Source organism: Paroedura picta, chromosome 16 (assembly GCF_049243985.1).
Source record: "Paroedura picta isolate Pp20150507F chromosome 16, Ppicta_v3.0, whole genome shotgun sequence".
NCBI lineage: Eukaryota > Metazoa > Chordata > Lepidosauria > Squamata > Gekkonidae > Paroedura > Paroedura picta.
Window position 1 is genome coordinate 10,908,477 of NC_135384.1, and position 22,584 is coordinate 10,931,060.

The 22,584-nt window shown below is 49.6% G+C and overlaps 2 protein-coding genes across 6 annotated transcripts in view; both read left to right on the forward strand.

The window, feature by feature from the left end:
- Positions 1 to 377: 377 nt before the first annotated feature.
- LOC143826689 (von Willebrand factor A domain-containing protein 5A-like) lies at positions 378 to 18,393 on the forward strand. The gene is made up of 18 exons (XM_077315582.1): positions 378 to 672; positions 1,843 to 1,930; positions 2,294 to 2,496; positions 3,296 to 3,518; positions 4,390 to 4,559; positions 5,319 to 5,433; positions 5,589 to 5,767; positions 7,230 to 7,318; positions 8,963 to 9,107; positions 9,997 to 10,076; positions 10,458 to 10,572; positions 11,869 to 12,033; positions 12,197 to 12,300; positions 13,014 to 13,219; positions 14,028 to 14,057; positions 15,051 to 15,211; positions 16,360 to 16,483; positions 16,919 to 18,393. Exons 2-18 carry the CDS (start codon positions 1,843 to 1,845, stop codon positions 16,996 to 16,998), a joined length of 2,277 nt encoding a protein of 758 aa, XP_077171697.1. The 5' UTR covers positions 378 to 672; the 3' UTR covers positions 16,999 to 18,393.
- Positions 18,394 to 22,421: 4,028 nt separating this feature from the next.
- The window catches only part of LOC143826688 (von Willebrand factor A domain-containing protein 5A-like), a 38,149-nt gene continuing 37,986 nt past the window's right edge, over positions 22,422 to 22,584 (forward strand). For 4 of the 5 annotated variants that reach the window (XM_077315576.1, XM_077315577.1, XM_077315575.1 and 1 more), the window contains exon 1: positions 22,422 to 22,584. In XM_077315576.1, the coding sequence (XP_077171691.1) occupies positions 22,422 to 22,584 (163 nt within the window). The other variant, XM_077315579.1, reaches the window with a different exon arrangement.

Consider the following 22,584-nt stretch of genomic DNA (forward strand, 5'->3'; position numbering starts at 1 on the left):
ACTATGCAGGACACTCACAACCCTCTTGCTCATCCACTGTCACCTGCCACCCCCTTCAACCTTCACAGAATCAACCTCTCCGTCAGATGGCTATCCGGCCTCTGCTTAAAAATCTCCAAAGATGGAGAACCCACTCCCGAGGAAGCCTGTTCCACTGAGAAACCACCATGGAGTTTGGGGTAAGAGTGTTGGGCTAGGTCTGAAGAGGAGACACCTGGCTCCGAATCAGCGCTGAAGCTCACCTGGTGCCCAAGCGCCCGGGCCACTGTTGCAGCGCAGCCTACCTCGCGGGGCTGTTTCACGCAGCCTACCTACACGCGGCCGTCTCCTTTGGTCCCCGGGAGCTCCCCGCCCGTCATGCCAAGGCACGTCCTCCTCACAAGGCTGATGGGCGAAGGAGTCTGAACAGTCACAGCTGTTATCGGGCGCTGCCAGATCTCCCCCAGCCCCGTCCGGGTTCAGCCCAGCCCTTTCCTTGACGAAGGAAAGCACGAAAGCAACCCCGGCCCCTTCCGGGCAGCGCGGCGATCCTGGAGGGCTTTGCTGACGCTTCCCGGGGCGGCAGAGGTGGGGCTAAGCGGGGATCGCGGCGAATCCGGCTCCGGAGGCTTCGCTTTCGACTCAGCCCGGCGGACGCGCGAAGGAGCCACAAGCTGCTTCCGCCCGGCCACGGTAAGGCGCTCCCGTTTTCCTGAAAAGACGCACCGAGTCCCTTTCTGTTTTTTAAACTCACCTGCAGTCTGCAAAGCTTTCGGCCCTGGTTCCGAATCTGTTCCCCCGCAAACGCTGGACAGTGCTTTTTGCAGCGTGCCTTTGGCAGCGCTGAAGTGCATGGATAGCGCATCATCCAACATGTGTGGAATGGGTCAAAGGCATTGGGGGTGTGGGGCGATCATTTCGCCTCCTCCTTCTCTTCCCTTGCCCCTTCTCGCTCTCTTGGCTTCTCAGCAAGACCAGAGTCCAGTCCCCAGAAGGACAGACACCCTCCCTCCGTTTCCAGATGCAGGAGCAGGCCACGACCCCCAGCCCACCCCATCCCATAGAAGAAGAGGCACCGCCTTGCTCTGCAGACCAAAGAAGGGAAAGGAGCAGGCAGGATGTGGCAATCATCTTTCACAGTCCCGCCTCTCCTCCTGGGCTTCCAGCCAATCCTTGGTGATTTTAGAATTCCTGAAAATCCAAGAAGTTGTCAGCCAAACCAGAGACCTGGGAATGTTAGGGGTGGGGTGGGGGTCATTGGGAGGGAGGGGGTGAGCCAGCCTCAATTTAAGGGGGGGTGGAATTAAACTGTTTAATTACAGCCCCAGATCACCAAGATGGATAGGTAGGTAGGGAGGCAGGGTGGTAGGGAGGTAGGTAGATAGACAGATAGACAGACAGACAGACAGACAGACAGATTTTATTTTATATATATTGGGGGACTGGGTCTCCTTCAGGGTTTATCTGCTTTCCTTAAGAGCCAGTTTCATTTTATGTACTGAAGTAATTCACACATAACCGTTACCCTGCTGACCGCTTTATTTTCTGTCCAATAAATCTGTGTTGTTTGTCTCCATCTGTGTTTTTGCCCATCTAGTCGGCCTTCTAGGGAAGAAGTGGTTTCTGTTTACTTCACAAATAACTACAGCCTTAGATAACGCACTTTCAGTGCACGTTAGATTTTCCTGCTCCACGCATCCGTCCGGTTGCAAAAGCCCATTGAAAGTGCATGATCCAATGTGTGCAGAATGTCACAGTGAAACGTGACCACAAAGCTGTATGGGGATCTAGCCGATGAGATTAGAGAGAGAAATGGATTTGCACTGTTTCTCTAACAGAAATTTCCATTTTTGGCTTGCCCAGATGGGGTGTGTGTGCGCTACACACAAGCTTCCTCATCAGGAAACTTCACCAACTTTCTGTGGCCTTGTCACAGACTACAACACGCCTGGTAAGTCACCTGCACAAGGTGATTTCATTTCATGTTTAATTTAATATCTTATTTCTATTTGGTCGGGCGTAATCTTAGGTTTGACCTTTTACACGCTGCTAAAACTTGAAAATCAGATTTGCAACTAGTTCGAAGTTGGGGGGTTTGTTTGTTTGTTTGCTTACTTGATTGTTTGTTTGATCTTAGAGCACCTTTGTTTGATCTTAGAACAAGGGTAACCTAGTATGTGGCTACCAGCTGTGGTTCTTCCACCTGGGAGAGTATTGAGCTTTGAACTCTGGGCTCAGGTTATCTTGCCACGGGCTGGGGCACGCATTGTGCTGATGTGGCTTATCACCCATGTTCCCTGTTCACTTGCCACAGTGCCTTTGCAAAGCATCTCCGTGGACGTGGCAGTCCGTGGCTTCGTGGCTGACGTAGCATCCGAGCTTCGATATAAGAATGAAGAGAATAACCCCGTGGAGGCCGTCTTTGTCTTCCCTCTGGATGGAGAAGCTGCCGTCTACGCCTTTGAGTGCCTGAGTGGTGGGACATGGATTGAGGCACAAATCCAAGAAAGGAAACAGGTATGAGGAAGCAGAGGAGTTTTGGGGACTGCAAGGACTTTTCCCCAAAGGGAAGCCAGAGACTTTTCTTAGGGACAATTGACTTCCAAAACAAGAGCTTGGGTCAAGAAACCCAGGTTTGGCGCTCAGAATAAATGTATGCCAAATATAAATTTTTAAAGATCTTTTGCAGACTGTGTCTATTGTATTGTGCTTCCCTAATGGCAACTTTGCACAATATTTCAGCGTAAAAATAAGTGGACATGCTGTAGCACGGAATATGCAATTAACAGGCCTGTTAAGAACTGGGAGAAATATCAGAGATCGGGAAATGGATTCTTTGCTCTCCTCGTGGCTATACCTGAGGGGGGGAAATGAAAAAGATGAAGGTCAAGTGTGCTTACAGCATCTCTAAAAATAAAAATGCATCGTTATCCACAACCAAAATAGATTTTGGTGGAACGGACAGTCTGGTTCTGTTGCTGATTTGATTAGGCCAGCCTTTCTCGACTTTTTTACCCTCGAGAAACCCCTGAAACATTCTTCAGGCTTCGAGCAGCCCCAGAAGTGGTGCGATCCTGCAAAATATGCTTGGGAAGCACAGCTGTGCACACACACGCCCCTTCCCACCCCCGTCAGGCCCATCAGTGTCACCTTGTGTTCTGGTCCAGCAGACAGCTGGAAGGGAGGAGTCATCCAGACCGCAGGCTCCAGGGCAGAGGAACTTTTTCATAGGATCAAAGTCATTCAGACTGTGAGAACCAGCTGGTGCCAACCTTTCCTTGACCTCCTGCTCTGCCCTCTCCCTCTTCCAATCCAGGCAGACTGGGCATACGATGATGCCCTAAGCCAAGGATGGGATGCCTTCCGGTTAGAGAGGGACACCAATGCCAGCGACGTATTCATGTGCAACCTGGGTAACCTTCCTCCTAGCGGGGAGGCCACGCTGAAGCTGCGCTATGTCCAGGCCTTGGCTCCGGAGCCCGATGGGGCCATCCGTTTCATCCTGCCTGCAGTGCTGAACCCCCGCTATGTACCTCCAGGTAAGAGAATAGAACAGAATCATAGAGCCATACCGGCCATCCGGTCAGTGCAGGATCAGCCTAAAGCATCCAGGGAAAGTACGTGTCCAGCCGCTGCTTGAAGACAGCCAGTGAGGGGGAGCTCACCACCTCCTTAGGCAGCCCATTCCACTGCTGAACTACACATTACTGCAGGTCCTTTGCCCTGCTGCCAACAGGAACTGCTCCCTGCCCTATTCTAAGTGACAATCTTTCAGATACTTCAAATCCTGTCCCCTCTCAACCTCCTCTTCTCCAGGCTGAACATTCCCATGTCTCTTAAGTTTTCCTCGTAGGGCTTGGCCCCCTGGCCCCGGATCATCCTTGTCGCTCTCCTCTGCACCCTCTCAATTTTGTCCATGTCCTTTTAGAAGTGAGACCTCCAGAACTGGACACAGTGCTCCAGGTGCGGTCTGACCAATGCGGTACATGGTGGGATTAGGTCATCTCTCGATTTCGATGTGGTGACCTAATGTTGATACAGGCCAAGACTGCATTTTCCTTCTTTACCGCTGTCAGCTCATAGTTTGCTTGCATTCCACAAGTACCCCAAGATCTCATTCACCCACGCCGGTACCCGGAAGAGCCTGCCTCCTGAAACCCAGCACGTTTTCTTGGGTCAAAGATGACTCTTCTTCTTGTTCCTTTCAAGCCATTTATGCCTGTGGCCATCACAACGGCCTCTGGCCAATACCACAGGATAATCCCTCGTTGCTTCCGCCGTGCTACCGTAACCCCACTTCTCCTTCCTCCGATACTGATTGTGGATCATGAATTTGTTGTTGTGTCAGGAGAGGGATTGCTCCCTAGGTCTTGTAACTGTGGCCTTGCCCATGGGGGCCTTTTTCTGCAGGATCGGAAGACGACATCATCGAACAGGTCCCACGCTTTCCCAGAGGAAGGCTTCCCTATACGCTCAGCCTCAGGGCCACACTGGAGTCCTCCTGCGCCATCAACCGGGTGGAATCAAACTGCACACTTGAGCCCCTTTGTTATATAGCAGAGGACCATACTGCTGCCCAGGTAGGATTACTGATCAACTGTACCATTAGTGCTAGTGAGTGTCTTTGCAGAAGGATGTGGCAGAACGGCAGGACTGACTGGGGGGCATCCATCCTGCCCTCCGAGGCATCTGGTTGCCTAGCGACCATCCTGAGACTCCAGTCTCCGCTCTCCCAGCTCAGCCAACGTTCAGAGGGCGTAAAGGCCAGGGCCTTCCCGTGACATCACTTCCGGGCTGTCCGAATGAGGCTAGGATCCACTAAGGCTCCATGAATCTCTCTCGTTCCCTAGAGGGCCAGCATGGTTAAGAGCGGTGACCTCTAATCCGGAGAAATGGGTTTGATTCTCCACTCCTCCACGTGCAGCCAGCTGGGTGACCTTGGACCAGTCACAGTTCTCTCAGAGCTCTCTCAAACCAACTGACCTCTCAGGGTGTCTGTTGTGGGGAGAGAAGGGAAGGCAATTATAAGCACTTTGAAAGCGTAGTTCAACCCCCCCCCCCCCCGCTCTTCTTCTTCTTCCTCTCATCTCCTTTGGTATGCTGCCCCCAAATGGTTATCTTAGGAATTAATCTTGATCTGTTTTTTAAGGTTTAATTCTGTGTTAAATGTTTGATTTAAAAAATATTTATTTTCTGTCAGGCATTTTATTGGATTAGCATTTTAAAACTTGTGCAGGTTTTATAGCTGGCTTGGAACAGTACTGCAAATAAATCCGAAATCTGGCTCTCGACTGGAGTTCTTCGGGGAACTGTGATCTTCTTGTTTTTCCCTCCCAAAGGTCTCCTTGGCTGAAGGGCACCAATTTGACCGCGATGTGGAGCTGCTGATTTACTATGAGGAAGTTCACAAGCCCAGCGCAGTCCTAGAGGCTGGGAAGCCTGAAGCTGAGTCAGGTAGGCAAGCTGTGGAGGGGGGCTGAAGTGCAGGGGATTCTGGGAGATTCATTGGACCTGGGTGTGGATGGAAAGCAAAAGGCTTGGTGAGATTTGTGGGTCACTTGCTTGGATGGAAACACCTGTTGAATCTCCTTTCTTCCGGTGCAAAACAGGCTCCCTGATGGGGGACCCAGCCCTCCTGGTGACCCTGTACCCCAGCTTGAAAAGTGCCCCCAAGCCCAGCCTGAGTGCCACTGGGGAATTCCTCTTCCTGCTGGATCGCTCTGGCAGCATGGCTTGGAAAACGGATCGCAACAAGTGTTATTCACCGACACGCATTCAGAATGCCAAGGTATAGATGAACTGGGGATACCCAGGAATTACAGCTCATCATCAGGTGACAGAGATCAGTTCCCCTAGAGAAAATGACTGCTTTATACTCCACTGAGGTCTCTTCCTGCCCCAAATCCTGCCCACCCTGGCTCCATCCCCAAACCCTCCCGGTTTTTCCCAATCCAGAGCTGGCAACCCTAGACATACAGCTGCCACGTGCCCTGTGAGCCACCCCCACCAAGCACCCAAACCAGGGAGAAGACAAGAACAAAGAATCTTTTCTCCCCCTCACCATTGGAAACAATGGCAGTCAGATGGGTCTGTAGATTTGGACCCCCTGGTCCAATCTTTTTTAAACCTGGGGGTTCTTTTGAGGAGAGGCTCCCGCAGTTACACTGCAGTTTTGGTGACTCTAACTCAAACCCTCACCCCCCTCCCCCAGACCACAGCATATATGGAAAATGAAAATTTTGATCCCTTTAAAATGCCTGCTCTCTGCATGGCCAAATCACACCCAAAATGCAGTTGAGCAATCTGGTAAAGGCTGATTCGAGCAGTTTAACCTAAGGGGAAGTGCGAGTCAGACTGGATTTGTCTCCAAAGTGTCCAAATCAACAAGGATTCGGTTACTTTTCGGCCTCCGTTGTAAGAGCCCACCTGAAACAGGCTTTGAGTACTCCAAAGGGAGGCCTCAAGCCGGCTGGCTCAGAGCAGTCCTGCTCTCTCCCTGGCACCAGGTTCACAGCTGAAGTGGCGGCAAGATGTCCAAGGCCGCTCCCCCTCATGCCAGGGAGAGGGGGAGGAAGCGGCAAGGGAAGCCAGGAAATCAGGATCACTCAGGCTTCTTGCTGCAAAAGCCAGCCGGCAGGGTTGGGAAGCCTCTCTAGGCCAGGAGCCATCCTATTCTCTTGCCTGTGCAGCCTCATGCTGAATACGAGAGCCAGAAGGGTCCCCTGAGCAGCATGAGGCTGCTCAGGCAAGAGAACAGGATGACCAAAGTACCAGGAGTGGAGAGCAAGGGAAGAAAAACCAACACAACCCACTCTGGCCAGTTTGCTCTTCGTTCCAGGGGCCTGCCCTTAGGTTGGGATGAGAACACAGAGACTGTGGAGAAGACAGGACAGGTGTTGGGAAAGCATCAAGGATGCCCCTCAGTTGCCTGTCCCTCTGGCTGTAGCTGTTTCCAGGTGGAAGCCTCTCATTGACCTGTTAGGCAGAAGACTTGCCTAAATATGAAGTGGGCATCATACTGGGAGTGGGGCTCACAGGAGCCCCATGGGGCCTATCAAAGAGTCACGTGTGGGTCCTGGGCCGCTTAGTGTCAGTGACCTAAATGCTGGCGTCTCTGACCGAGAGAAGTTCATCTGGGTGGGAAGGAGCATCTTCAGGACCGAGATGGGAAGCGCTCTGTGGGAGCAGAGAGGTCACGCTATAACAAGAGCGAGTTTCAGAGACTTGGGATTTTCTCTCCCCCACTTCAGGAGACCCTGATTCTCCTGCTCAAGAGCCTCCCTCTGGGATGTTTCTTCAACATCTACGGCTTTGGAAGAGCCTGGGATTCCTTTTACCCGTAAGTGTCGCCTGCTTGTCAGTGCCCTTCATTCCTGTGTTCCTTCCACTCCCTTCCTTTTCCGTCTTGCCTCCCTGAGTCTAAGGAAACATTTCAGTTTCAGGCTTACTAATGCTGACGTAATGAAACCAGACCAATCAACCCCGATTGACCTGAAATTTCAGGGAATACTGCTGGGCAACAACGTTCTTCCTTTATTTCTGAAGAAGCAAATTAGTTGGTTTTTTATATCCCGGTTTCCACTATCCAAAGGAGTCTCAAAGTGGCTTGCGATCACCTTCCCTTCTTCTCCCCACAACAGACAGCCTGTGAGGTGGGTGAGGCTGAGAGAGCTCTGGCAGAGAACAGCTTTAACAGGACTGTGACTGGCCCAAGGTCATCCAGCTGGCTGCAAGTGGAGGAGCGGGGAATCAACCCCTGCTCTCCAGCTTAGAAGCCACTGCTCTTAACCACTGCACCAAGCTGGTGCTCTTTGCACCCTTGATACTATCTTATTGGCAGTTGCTAGCCACTAATGGCTTGAATTTTTTTTAGAAAGAGTTTATACTATTTAAATGAGACAGAAAGAAACAACCAATTTATATAGAAACTATGTGGGAAAATGTATGTGATACATTGATGATGTAAAATGATGATGTGGTACTATAATGTCAAAAGTTGCTTGCTAGAACAAGATAGATTTTGATGTATGGCAGCTTACTGTGTTTCAAAAAACAAAGTCATTCTATAACATGGCTTGAGTTTTCGTGGGGGGAAGGATTGTTATTGGCCTGGGGCAGGCTTACTCAACAAGTGTTTCGTGATACCCTGGGGTTTCTGGATGGCCCTGGAAGGGTTTCCTGAAGGGGTGGGAGTTAATTGTTATTTTTTAAAATAATTTGTTAAACATTCATCAGGTGATACGAACAGAAATGATGGGAAGGGGAGGGGCCCCAGGTGGGCGTGTCCACAGCTCCGCTTCCCAACCATATTCTGCCTGATCACCCGCCTCCTGGGGCTTCTCAAAGCCTGGAGAATGTTTCAGGGGGTTTTAAATGGTAAAAAAGAAGCTGAGAAAGGTTGGACTAGGCTGTTGGTGAGTGAAAGGGTCGCTTGGGTGAGTTTAGTGAAGATGTGGTAAATAAGGAAAATAAGGGCCAACACTGTTAAGGCAAGCTCTAAATACTCTTGCACTTTGTACTCATGTATGCTGCTTCAGTTCGTTGGTCTTAAATTTTATATTTTTATACAGTTCTTTTATTCTATTTTACTGTTTATAAATTTGTATTTTATATTTTGTAAAGGCCTATGGCTATATACAAATACCGTATTTGCCGGCGTATAAGACGACTGGGCGTATAAGACGACCCCCCAACATTTCCACTCAAAATATGGAGTTTGTTACATTACATTGCAGGACTATGGGCCACAATGGGCAGCTATGTCTATCCCAACTGAAGTGCACCCGGCGTATAGGACGACCCCCCCACTTGGAGGCATGTTTTTCAGGGGGGGAAAGTAGTCTTATACGCCAGCAAATACTGTAAATGTATCACTAGTGAAGATGTGCAACTCCAAGACCGAGAGCACAGCAGAAAGGGCAGGGAAACCTTAAGGAACAGGCCATCTGCATCTTTGGCTCCCTGACTTTGCCTCCCTCTGCAGGCAAAGCGTAGAGTACACCCAGGAAACGATGACAGAGTCCATCCGACGTGTGAAGAAGCTGCAGGCTGATTTGTCGGGCACAGTGCCTCTGAACGCACTGAAGGCGATTTACAAGCAGCCCTGCCGAGAAGGACATCCTCGTCAGGTACGGGACAAAAACGACTGGCGGATACTCCAGGTGTTGTGAAAAGTCACGGAAACGTGTACGTCAGGTTGAAGATAGATAGTCCCAGCCCCTTTGTGACAAAATTCCTGTCATTTCCAGCAATGTTTGGTGTAGTAGTAGAGCCAGTTTGGTGTAGTGGTTAGGAGTGTGGACTTCTAATCTGGTGTGCCGGGTTCGATTCTGCACTCCCCCACATGCAGCCAGCTGGGTGACCTTGGACTAGACACAGCACTGATAAAGCTGATCTGACTGAGCAGTGATATCAGGGCTCTCTCAACCCCACTCACCTCACAGGGTGTCTGTTGTGGGGAGAGGAAAGGGAAAGCAAATGTAAGCCACTTTGAGCCTCCTTCGGGTAGAGAAAAGCGGCATATAAGAACCAACTCTTCTTCCTCTTCTTCTTCCTCTTCTTCTTCTTCTTTTTCTTCTTCTTCTTCTTCAATTTTTCTTTTGTAATCCAAAGTTTCCCTGCTGTCATGAGAAAAGATTGAGAGAGTGGTGACCCTTTCCCAGGACTGGGGTGTTGGGACCATGTTGCCAGAACAGAACTTCTATATTTAATTCCCAGAGGCAGGTTCTTGAGTATTTTTAAGCCCCAGACGATAGAACAAGATGTGGTTAAAAAAAACTCATTTCATATCTACTCCACCCCTTGGTAACCCACTATCGAAGGGGTGGGAGGACAGAGGGTGCCAGATTGACTTCAATACTGCCGCTGTAAGGGGGGCCAGATCTTCCATGCGGCCCAGCCTCACCCCACGACCTGGCGGAAGAGCTCCGTTTCCTGACAAAGGTGGATTCAAGGCATGAGCTTTCTGATTTTGTTGTGCTACTTCAGGCCAACGCGGCTACCCACTTTCTCTTTCAGCTGTTTGTGTTCACGGATGGAGAGGTGCGGAAGCCTGACCAAGTCATTGCAGAAGTTCGGCGTCATAGCAGCTCCCACAGGTTGTAACTGGGACGAGAGGGCAAACGCTTCTTTCCTGTCAAGCACTTCCCCTTTCACAGAAGGGGGCGGAGGGGCTAACAGTTATGACCTGTTCCCAAATGTAAAGCAGGCAACATGAAGCTGGTTTGCTCGGGGCCAAACCAGAGGAGACATGAGGGATTTGTAGTGAATGAGGATCTGATAACTCTCAACTGTAGCAGTTTTGTTTGAAAAACACTTTGGGGGATTGGGGCCATGTCCTATACGTGAGGCCCAAGGAGGAAACACCGGTGAACTTATAAAGTTCAGAGTTCAGTGGGTGATACTGGTATATTTGTGCATGTCCCTCCGTCCCTCACATAAAATTTTTAGACGTCTTTTGTTTGCACCTTTCCTTGCAGGTGCTTCTCCTTCGGCATTGGCGAAGGGGCCTCCACAGCCCTCGTCAAAGGCATCGCTCGAGCAGCTGGGGGCAGTGCTGAGTTCATCACTGACAAGGAGCGGATGCAGCCCAAGGTGAGGATCCAGCGGCCTGGCTTTCCCCTCGATCTTTGCCTGGGCTCTGCTCTTCTCTCCTGAGCTCTTGATAGGTTTCCAGGCTCTCCTCTCTGGCAAAGAGCATCCAGCTGCTTGCAGTCCCAAGCTTAACTGGCTCAGAAATGAAACAAGGCATTTGTGAGACTTCAGGATGTCTAAATAAGTAAACTCGTGGAAATAAAGTTTCTTTATTTTAAGAAAATGCAAGCATCCACGTTGAAAGCATAGTCAAGGCTGAGGTACAAAGCATAGGGCAAACAATATAGGAGTTTCGCTCCCCTCCCTTGGGAACTCAAACCAGGCACAGTTCGAAAAAGTCAAAATATAGAGATAACTATTTGGCCATCCGGGACAGGGAGTTCTGGGAACTAGAGCACTAAAAACAAGGGAGAGGAAGGAAAGTGAAAGGAGGGTGAGAAGGCATAAAATAAAGTGGCAGGAAATCGACCTTTGGATGTCAAACCAAAGCATCTGTGTTACCTCAAGGCAAATGAGCCAGGCCAGAGCAGTACTCGAACAAGTATCAGAATAAACAGAATAAAATTGTGGCAGAAATACCTGACAGCATGCTGTCTTTCAGCCTTTTCCTCAGAGCCTGCCAAGAACTGGGTCCTCGTGTTACACTGAACTGTTTTCTTCTGCCTTCACCAACTAGCCAGACCCAAAGGATTTTGACATAGTATCTTTCTGTAGAAGACATTGAATGAATTCACTAAAAACCAACGTATTAGGTTGATTGTTTTCTGTTGGAAGAGAACGGTCTACCATTTCTACACCTAAAGCTTGCTTATCTGGTGTCCCTTGCATATTGGTGCTCAAACATCTATGCATCCAACAATTCAGGGTAAAATAAAGAGTATGCCTTATTCAGCCCCTGTAAGGTAAAGGTAAAGGTATCCCCTGTGCAAGCACCGAGTCACGTCTGACCCTTGGGGTGACGCCCTCCAGCGTTTTCATGGCAGACTCAATACGGGGTGGTTTGCCAGTGCCTTCCCCAGTCATTACCGTTTACCCCCCAGCAAGCTGGGTACTCATTTTACCGACCTCGGAAGGATGGAAGGCTGAGTCAACCTTGAGCTGGCTGCTGGGATCGAACTCCCAGCCTCATGGGCAAAGCTTTCAGACAGCTGCCTTACCACTCTGCGCCACAAGAGGCTCTATTCAGCCCCTGTACTGGCTCCAAAATACATCTGCAGAACCTTTTTTGGTCCTTCTTATTGGCCAAGGAAACCTGCAGCCTACCTGAGGCCTTTTGATGCTGTTTTCTTCCTTCAGGTCCTGCAGTCTTTGAAGAAAGCCCTGCAGCCAGCGGTAACAAGGATTTCTCTGCATTGGGACTTGCCTCCCGGTCTCGAGGCTGTGCTTGTGGGGCCCGGTCCCCAGGTCATCTTCGAAGGGCAGCGCAGCCTCATCTATGCCCAGATCCGTGGGCAGAATCAGGCAAGCAACCTCCACTAATACCCTAGAGATCGATCGTCTATCCCTTTCCATCTCTCTTGGCCAACGAAATCCTAGGACTGTTTGAGGTCTTAGTACTTTGGGGTACTTCCCCAGAATGAACTCTTCCTTTCCTTCTGCTCTGCCAATTTCTTGTCCTCTGCAGTCCTCAGGTGCCTCTGAGGGGTCTGTCGTGCTGCAGTACGTCTTCCAAGACCAGACTTTCACCGAGACAGTGACGTTCCCCCTCCAAGCTGAGGAGAGTGACAGGTAGGGTCTAAGGCAGAGTACAGGATGCTGCATTTGGAACAGATAAGGCGAGACCTGGGGAAACCCTGGAAATAAAGCTCATCTCCAGGCAATAGAGGAGGCGGAGGATCTTATAAGCCACTTTTCTTTACCCAAAGGAGTCTCAAAGCGGCTTAGGATCGCCCTCCCTTTCCTCTCCCCACAACAGACACCCTGTGACGGAGGTGAGGCTGAGAGAACCCTGATATCACTGCTTGATCAGGACAGCTTTATCAGTGCTGTGTCAAGCCCAAAGTCACCCAGCTGGTTGCATGCGGGGGAGTGCGGAATCAAACCTGGCTTGCCAGATTAGAAATCCGCACTCCTAACCACTACACCAAACTGGCTCTTAGTAGATGGACTGTATGGCATTTTGCCCCACTGAAATCCCTCCCCTCCTCAAACCCCACCCTCTGCAGGCTCCACCCCCAAAGTCTCCAGGTATTTCCCAACCCAAAACTGGCAACCGTAGGAACAGACCCGATGGGTCTTTTTAATCAACCGGCCAGATGTGACTGGTGGCTTCTGTTCACTTGCCAATCCAGTCTCCACAACCAATCTGCAGGCCGGATTTGAACAAGCAAGCATGGACAGAAAACACGTGGGCAGCTGAGGTGGTTCCGGTCTCTCCCCAGCCGTGAACTTCATATACACTGTGACAGACACTCCCTTTCTCTTCTGGTCTCTGTCCCCAGGAGCCCTGTTCACCGCCTGGCAGCTCGAGGCCTGCTGCAGCATCTGGAGGACGCTGAAAAGGACGATGTCGAAAAGCAGCGGCTGGCCCTGCAGACGAGCCTGAGCTCAGGGGTGTTGTGTGCTCAGACATCCTACGTGGGGGTGAACACGGAGCTGGGCCAGGCTGTGCACGGCCCCATCATCCAACGACTTATCCCACATGCCCGTGAGTTAATGAGCTGCACTTAATCACACACAGGCAAATGAACTGAACCTGGGGATTTAGGGCTGGACGGGACTTTTGAGAAAGCAAATGGGTTTACTGTGATTTCATAGAATCCTAGAGTTGGAAGGGGCCTCCTGGGTCATCTAGTCCAACCCCCTGCACAATGCAGGACACTCACATCCCAATCGCTCATCCACTGTCACCTGCCACCCCCTTGAACCTTCATAGAATCAGCCTCTCCATCAGATGACTATCCAGCCTCTGCTTAAAAATCTCCAAAGATGGAGAACCCACCACCTCCTGAGGAAGCCTGTTCCGGTGAGGAACCGCTCTAACTGTCAGGAACTTCTTCCGGAGGTTTAGATGGAATTTCTTTTGAATTAATTTCATCCCATTGGGTCTGGTCCGTCCCTCCTGGGCAAGAAAAAACAACTCTGCCCTATACGTCTAAAGTTAGACTACAAAAGGGGTGGCCAAACTGTGGCTCTCCAGATGTCAGTGGACTACAATTCCCACAAGTCCCTGCCAGCCCCCCAAAAGGACAATAACGCCTGGAAAGGTTGTAGGCAGCAGGTTTGATGGTTTTTGCAGTTTAACATTTTTTAAACAGTTTAACTTTGTAATTCCTTGGGTTTTATGCAATCAATGCAAATATAAACAAACTGCCCCCTCAGGGTAGACCTCGATGTGGAACAGGTTACTTCTTTCCTTGAACCAGAAAGCAAGGAGAGACATTGGCTTCGAGGAGATGTCCAAAGGCAGCAAGAAAACTGCTATAAACCTAAATCTGTTCTTTCTGTTTTCGCAGAACACCTGTATCTGAGGGAACCTTTTGAAGGTAATGGATCTAAAGGAGTTAGGGCTAATGGAGGGGACACAGAACACTGAAGAACTGATGGAACACCTTGATAATACTGTATCCACGTATCTGGCTTAGGGTTGCCTACAAGAAGATCAAATTTAAATTGTGCCATGCTCTTAAGCTTAATCCATCCGGTGACTTGGAGGTAGCCAATAGAGAAGGAGTGAGGACTAAAACAAGGAGAAGGATCCCTATACAAGGAGAGCAAGGATGTCTGAACAAAGCATCAACTTAGTAGAGCAGCCTTTCTCAATGTTTTTACCCTTGAGAACCCCCTGAAATATTCCTCAGGCTTCGAGAAACCCCAGAAGTGGTGACATTTTGCAGAATATAGTTGAGAAGCACAGCTGTGTACATGCCCACCCAAGGCTCCTCCCCTTCGGACCTCATCTAGGCCCATCGTAGGCCATTTCGGGAGAGGGGTCAACATTGACCACATATGGTCATATCACCCGATAAATGTTTAACACATTTAAATAATATATAAAACATTAACTCACTCCCACCCATTTGGGAAACCCTTCCAGGGCCGTCAAGAAACCCCGGGGTCGCACAAAACCCTGGTTCAGAAAGGCTGTAGTAGAGCATCGGGTGGCATAGCTGTAGCTGGTGAATGCCTTCAAGGCCAAATCCTCCAGTGCAGGGTTAGTCAACCGGTGGTCCTCCAGATGTCCATGGATTACAATTCCCATGAGCCCCTGCCAGCAAATGCTGGCAGGGGCTCATGGGAATTATAGTCCATGGACATCTGGAGGACCACAGGTTGACTACCCCTGCAATGTGTTTCATCTGGATGTTTTGAACTGGTGCTTCATCCATTTAGGTGGAAAGTTCTCCCCTTAGGAGCATGGTTGGCAGTTAAGAAAGAAATCTCCCCAAGTAAGGCATGGAAGTGCTAAGAGCAAAACCATCCAGCCAAGGGAGATGGTTCTGTTCTCATTTGCTCATTCTTCTGACTGCCCTTTTCAGTCCCTGCAGAGGAGGAAAAGTCCACTCCCAGGAAGAAGGAATCCCCTCTCTTGAGGCTGGTCTCCCTTCAAAATGCTGATGGCTCCTGGGACCTTGACTTCAACCTGGCCAGCCTGCTGGGCCTGAGTGAGGCGAAGATTGTAAGCAAAACACCTGAACAGGTAAATTGTGGGGCAAGGACAGAACCTGGCATTTGAATGGGTGCCTGGGCAGGGAAACGGCACTCCTAGAGATCCGTTGGCCTGATTTCAGGGTGAAGAACAGGCATGATTTATTCCTAACCCATCTTATTGCCTTCAGTGCTGATACCAAGCCGATAACAAAGCTAGTTCCAGGGGAAAGGGAGGAAAACTGGCTTAACCTTGGTTTGCTCAATGAAGGTAGTAAGGCTCAACCATGGTTAAGGCAAACCAGGGTTTTGTATCCTGATTTGTACCCAATCTAAAAACAGTTTCTGCATTCTTGCTCGACCATGGTTAAGTGTTAGAAGAAGAGATTGGTTTTTTTTTAATACTCTGTTTTTTACTACCCAAAGGAGTTCTAAAACGGCCTACAAACACCTTTCCCTTCCTCTCCCAACAACAGACACTCAGGTAGGTAGGTGGGGCTGAGAGAGCTCTGAGAACTGCTCTGCAAGAACAGCCTTCAAAGAACTGTGACTGGCCCAAGGTCACCCAGTTGGCTGCATGAGGAGGAGTGGGGAATCAAACCCAGTTCTTCAGATTAGAGCAGGGGTAGTCAAACTGCGGCCCTCCAGATGTCCATGGACTACAGTTCCCCTAGGACTGACTACCCCTGCTCTAAGGTAATGACCCCCAATTCAAATTCAGTGGAGCTTCTTGGATGGAAGATGGCCAACTGTGGGTCTTAGAGCTTCAACCAGACAATGGTCCTTTGAGTGAGTCCCTTGGTGGGTGTATTTTTCAGTGGAATCCAAGATGCGTCCAGGGTTTAAACTGCATGCAAATCCCACCCTCTAACCAGCCGTCTTTCCCCTTAATTCTTGGTCTACATCAGTGATCTCTGGAGAGAGACAGACAGACAGACCCTGTGTGCATATATAGGTCCTTCAGTTCTTGGCTGTGCTCATTCTCCAAGGCAGGGGTAGTCAAACTGCGGCCCTCCAGATGTCCATGGACTACAATTCCCAGGAGCCTGGGAATTGTAGTCCATGGACATCTGGAGGGCCACAGTTTGACTACCCCTGGATTAGAGTCTCCCACTCTTAACACCACACCTTGCTGACTCCGTACAGGGGCTCTGAGTGGATAAGACTAAGTGTCTTTCTTCTTTTGTCCGCCCTCCCCAGGTGGCCCCCAATGTGTGGGCAACTGTGCTGGCCGTCCTGTGGCTCCACTCCAAAGCTGCAGAGCAGAGGGATGAATGGGAGCTGCTGGAGGCGAAAGCGCTCAACTGGCTTCAAGCAACTGCAGGTGAGGAGTTGTGATGGAGGGAAGAAAGGTGGACAAAAAGGATTCTGGGAACAAAGAGGGTCCTCGTGGGAATTGTAGTCCATGGACATCTGGAGAGCCACAGTTTGGCCACTCTCAGTGTAGAAGAAGAGTTGGGGTTTTTTATACTCCGGTTTCCACTGCCTCAAAGTGGTTCGCAATCGCCTCCCCTTCCTCTCCCCACAACAGCCACCCTGTGAGGGAGGTGAGGCTGAGAGAAGTCTGTGAGAACAGCTTCTCACAGGGCTGTGATAAGCCCAAGGTCACTCAGCTGATTGCATGTGGAGGAGCGGGGAATCAAATCCACCTCCCCAAATTAGAAGCCGCCACTCTTAACCACACCACCACACCAGCTCTGGGCTGTTATTTGAGGAGCAAACATTCTCCTACTCGTAACCCTTTCACTGTTTGGCCCAGGGTCTCAGCTAGCAGACTGTGTGACGACCGGCAATGCAGTGCTGGGCAGCAGCGTGAGCCCCCAGACTCTGGGTCTCTGAGCTCCGCTCTTCTCATCCTGCCCAAGTGTAACCAGCCGCCCGACTTGATGGAATCCCTTGGATAGTCGTCCATTCTCGTGCCTGAGGGCCTTCCTCACCAGTATGCTGGCGCTCCACCATGCTTTAAAATGGGAGTTCCTGCTTCGCTCCCTCTTCTCATGCTGCCCAAATGGAACTAGCCACTTTTGTGAGGACTTGATGGGATCCCTTGGATAGCCGTCCATTCTCGTGCCTGAGGGCCTTCTTTACCAGCGTGCTGGGGTTCTACCATGCCCAAAAGCTGCTTCTCTTTCCTCTGCCATGAAGGTGCCTTATGGTCGCAAATCCTCCTTCCCAGCACACGCTATGGGGCAGGCTCAGTAAGACTCTGCCGGTTGTAAGCTCTGTGGCTGTACTTGCTTCCCATTGTCATGAAGAGACCTTAAGAGGGCCCATAGCATGTTCTACAGGGAGAAACTAGCCCTAAGACTCTCTGAGAAGATGGAGAAGAAACATAGTCATGGGGCAGAAGTGAATGTCCGTGTCTTAATGCAGTCCTAGTGACCAATTCAATACAGTCCATTGGCCATGCTGTGAGTGTGGGTCTACCCAATGCTTGCTTCCATGGCAAGGCAGCTGACTGTCTTATCAAAAGGGTTCAATGAAGAAAAGACGCACCGTTGATTTCACAGTATCGGTAATTAGTCCAAAATGGAAATCGGAAGGCCAAAGTTATAAATCTCTCATTCCACCTTTATTGGATATATTAAGCTTTTCAGCAACTGGTTATGCAGTAAATGCCCAACTCCACTACGGTCTAGGTGAGGTATGGGATTGGAATGATACTTTGGGCTCATTCCATACACTTTCAATGTGCCTTTGTAGCTGGATTTTACCTTTACCTTTAGAAATACAAGTTCTATGCCATTACTCACTGGCCTGTCTGCTTTATGCAGCTCCTGGGCAAAAAAATTTAGACACTGTTCCAGTTAGCTGGGAGCCTCACACAACAAGGGAGACAGTTTTGTTTCTCCTCTCTGGTGAGGAACCCGCTATCTCCTGCACGGTTGCCTTTTTTGCCTTAGCTGCCAAGAGAATTCCATCCAAGTGTCCAAAAACTAGACCAGCAAAATGTTAGTCTTTTCCGCAGCCTGCTGGATGAACATCCGAAAGGCCACTTTTATTAAATGAATTTTAATTATTACAGGAATGTAGCTTTTAGCTGTGTTTTGTTCATTGTTTTGTTTACCCGTTGCTATTTCCCGTCTGTTCTTCTTTGTAATCGCCTTTGGCTCTACACAGTAAAATGAAGCTATGTAAACATGGTGTGTGACGAAAGAGAATGCCTTTCTTCTGTGTACTTAAGTGCCTCAAAAGAAAAATAAATGGAAAATTCACACTCTCCATGGTGGTTGTCTTTTTTTAAACGCCCACCTTTCTCTTAAGCAACCCACGCACCAAGGTGGTTGAGAACAAGGTAAAAACAGCATTATAAAACAAACACGAGAACAGCAAACATTAAGGCGTGCCTAAACCCACCTTATGCCATTCACCTGGGGAGATTTTCCCTTCTGCCCAGGTATATACTGCTCTTAAAATTCTCCAGGACATACTCATTGTAGAGTGTCACCAGCGTGGTATGAGCCCTCCTGACATCATCCAGGGGGGGGGGTTACTCCAGAGGCTTGGGGTGGCCAATGAAATAGTCTGATCCCAGACTATTGTTGAATGTGTTTTGGGTGGGGCTGGGGATGCGCTGGACTCAGCCGGAAAGAATGAAGTCCTTCAGCAATGTGAGCCCCAGGACATAGAGAACTGAAAAGTAAAGTACAGCCAGCTGGACCTGGACCCAGAAACAAATGGGCAGCCCTTGAAGGGAACTTGGAATAGGGACCATGGGACTGTGGTATGTTCATCAATAGTTACACCCAACTAACAGCAAAAAAATCAAAGCCAAAGCTGTGAAAGACTGTCTACAACAAGGGAGGTGTTGGTGAAGCTGTTGAAGACCAGAGGGTTGGGATATGATGGGGAAAGGGGAGGCTGGATTTTAGACAGATGGTCATTTCACAGACTGTAGTTTCCCCAAGACCTCCATTTCTTCAGAGCTACACTGAAAGGAGCCCCCGTTATGGTGACCACTTCAGAAATCATACTGTAGATCAAAGTTTCCTTCTGTGGTCAGGACACGCCTCTCTCCGATGTCCCCTTTGGGGACATCCTTTAGGTAGGAATACTCAACCTAAAGTAGGAAGTGAGGCAGTTTTCAAGTTTGTTTAATTTAAATTTAAAAAATAATACTAGCCATGATTAGCAGTTCAGAGGTTGACAGTGGAATGTGTACTTTCCCGCTATGCTTACCAAACTTCACCTGCCTAAACACACCTTCTGATTAGATGGTGAAAGGAGCAAGAACAATGACACCCCCTCCCCCATTGTAGAGATTGTGCATATTTTCTAACCCAAGGTCAACATTTGTAGCAAATCTATCTACCAGAGAAATCATAATGTGGGGGGAAAAGATGAGGCAACTGGAGACATGACCTCTCAAACCATATCGACTGGGCATGAAGGTCATTAATTACACTTCCCTTGATGTCAGGTACAGCAGGGGTAGTCAACCTGTGGTCCTCCAGATGTCCATGGACTACAATTCCCATGAGCCCCTGCCAGCAAATGCTGGCAGGGGCTCATGGGAATTGTAGTCCATGGACATCTGGAGGACCACCGGTTGACTACCCCTGAGGTACAGTACTGACTTGGTCGTTAATATTATATTGTAATGTGGACTAGGGTGTTGACGTGCAAAGATGCAATCAAGCTTCATTCATCCTGATCTTAAAATATATGTTTTTATATTTGAAGAAGAAGCACTAGGGGAAAATAGCAAGCATGCATTGGCAACTCTAGAACATCTGCTTTGCAAGTGGAAAGTCCCAGGTTCAATCCCCGGCATCTCCGGGCAAAGGGGGGGGGGGTTGGACTAAATGACCCTAGAAGTCCCTTCCAACTCTATGATTCTAAGGATCAGGTAGGAGGTGATACAAACAAGGTCTGCCAGAGACCTAGAATGTTGCAGAGAAAAGAAGATTCACTCTGAAGAAAAATAGAAAGTCCACTCTTACTGTGTTCCTGGAAACACAAGTGAAGCTTTGCTTCTCCATATGAAAAAGAGATATGGGGGGATTCACAGTCCCATCAATCTGAATTTGGAAAAGTGTAGCCAGAGGTCACTGCATTTCATGCATTCATGACGACTTGAAATTTTGAAGGCTTCGGATTCCTTAGGGAGTGCACAGTCCATGGGTCCACTTGCTGTGAGTGCATTGGGAGTGGTATGTTTCCTCACTGGGAAAACGGGGGCCTTGCCAGGTTTGGAAATGGTGCAAGAAGGAAGGATTAAGCCCTTTCTTCCTCATATCAATTCAATTTCACAAGTCATCAATGTAAGTCTGATTTGACAGGACCCTGGAATAACCCTTGGATGAATATATTCGGAGAGTTCTCAGTTTAGCCTTGGCAAAATGTAATATTTTACCCTCTAAAATTTCCCAGGGCAGTGGGGGGGAGGCTCAAATGTCCAAAGTATTGCCTTGAGAGGAAAGATCTAAAAATGACAAAAGTGGTATTTCAGAAATGCTGGTGGCCCCACAACCCTGCAAGACAAACCATTCTATGGGTCTTATCACAACGCCTCCTTAATGCACCATTCTACTGGTATTATTTCAGTGCCTCCTTAACAGTCTTGCTCAGGCCCTCTTAATTTAAAAATATGCATCTGGTACATGTAAACCAACCATTGGGACTCCCAACATTGTCTTTTGCATGTACGAAAGCTGCACTGGCTTGCAAAGTACATGCAGTGTCTGGGGTAGCTTCTCAAACATCTTCCATGGGGAATGTGCATGGGAGGGGCATGTACACACAGATGCACTTGAGTTCCTCTCCTAAATATAGGAGGTGCAAATCTGCAATCCTGGAAAGATTTTTCAGGGACTGCACACGTGGATTGCGATGGACAGGAGGCAATCCTGGCCCCGAAAGGAAAAAACAGCGACTTGGCTGAGGCTTAAGTAGCACCACTCTAGCATCCAATCGCCTTTCCAAAGAGAGGGAATGTATTAAATCTGTGAGTCTCGGCTCTTTATTAGGACCCCAGCATGCTACAAACAGAAGCAGAACCAAACCAACCGACCCCAACTTAGAGACACAAGCCATGCAATGGATCTTCCCACCAGTGTGCACTATTGGTCAGTTTTGCTTGAAACTGAATGGATCTGGCAGAGGGGAACCCATCTTACACTGGTCAATTACTTTGCAAGCTTCCACCAACCAAAACAATAAACTGAATGAGAAGACCCAACATTCTTATATACCCGTCAGGATACCCCATGAGCAATCTGATTGGCTCTTAACGGAGCCTTGTGATTGGCCTATAACGATAGCATGTCATTGGTTACAACTGATACGGAAACCTGGATGCTGATTGGTCATATTACAATCCTGGCCAGTGGAATGCTTGCAATCAAAATTCTATGTCCGCATACACAACTCTACACATAGTTTTCTGGGACCTGGTTCGGTTTTGTTCCCTTGATAGACCACTTAATCTGGCCCTGGAGATGTTTGGATTTAAATAAACCGTAAAGGCACTTGGGTGTTGCTGGACCAATCCCATTCATGCACTGCAATCTGCTGCGGAGTGAGAGAGATCCATCTCCCCTGCTTAGGGATGCCAACCTCCAGGTGGAACCTGGGGATCTCCTGGAATTGCAGCATATCTCTGGGCAAGAGATCAGTTTCCCTGGAGAAAAAGGCCAGTTAGAAGGTAGGCTGTACCCCACTGAAGCCCCATCCCAAACCCTGCAGGTTCCACCCGCAAACTTTCAAGGTTTCTCCCAACCCTGGAAAGCCAAAGGAAAAAACGTAAGGGAGGGTTAACACCCTTCATGGCCATAATGAGGGAGAGCACCTTGCGGATATTTCATTCTGCACACAGGGGTAGTCCACCTGTGGTCCTCCAGATGTCCATGGACTACAATTCCCATGAGCCCCCGCCAGCAAACGCTGGCAGGGGCTCATGGGAATTGTAGTCCATCTGGAGGACCACAGGTGGACTACCCCTGCATGCCCTTCCAATGAGGTTTTTCACATTTGCCGAGCAAAACAGGAAAAGCGACTTCTCTGGCGCACGGAAAGGGCGGAAAGGTATTGGGAACTGTCGCGATTCTCACAGGTGCGCCTTCTGGGCCACAGAGCCTCGCCGCTAAGCCAGTCCCGCCCAGAGCGCACCCAAAGGCCAAACACCCAAGCCAAAGGACGCGCATTCCCGATGCCTTTCTCTAGCTCGCGTTGGCTCGACGGCTCCACCCAGCGTCCGCGGCTTGGCGGCCAGGAGAGGAGCGCAGCGCCCCAAGCGCCCCCAGTTGCGCGCTGAAGTTCTCATGGCTCCGCCTGCAGCCAAGGAGCCTCTCCGCCGTGGCCGCGCCCCAGCGGGGGCGGGCCGAACGGGAAGCGCCTCCTCGGGCGGCTCTGCTTTCGCTTCGGCCCTCTCAGCCGCAGCCGCAGCCGCAGGAAGGAAGGAGCGAGCCGCCGCCGAGGACTGTG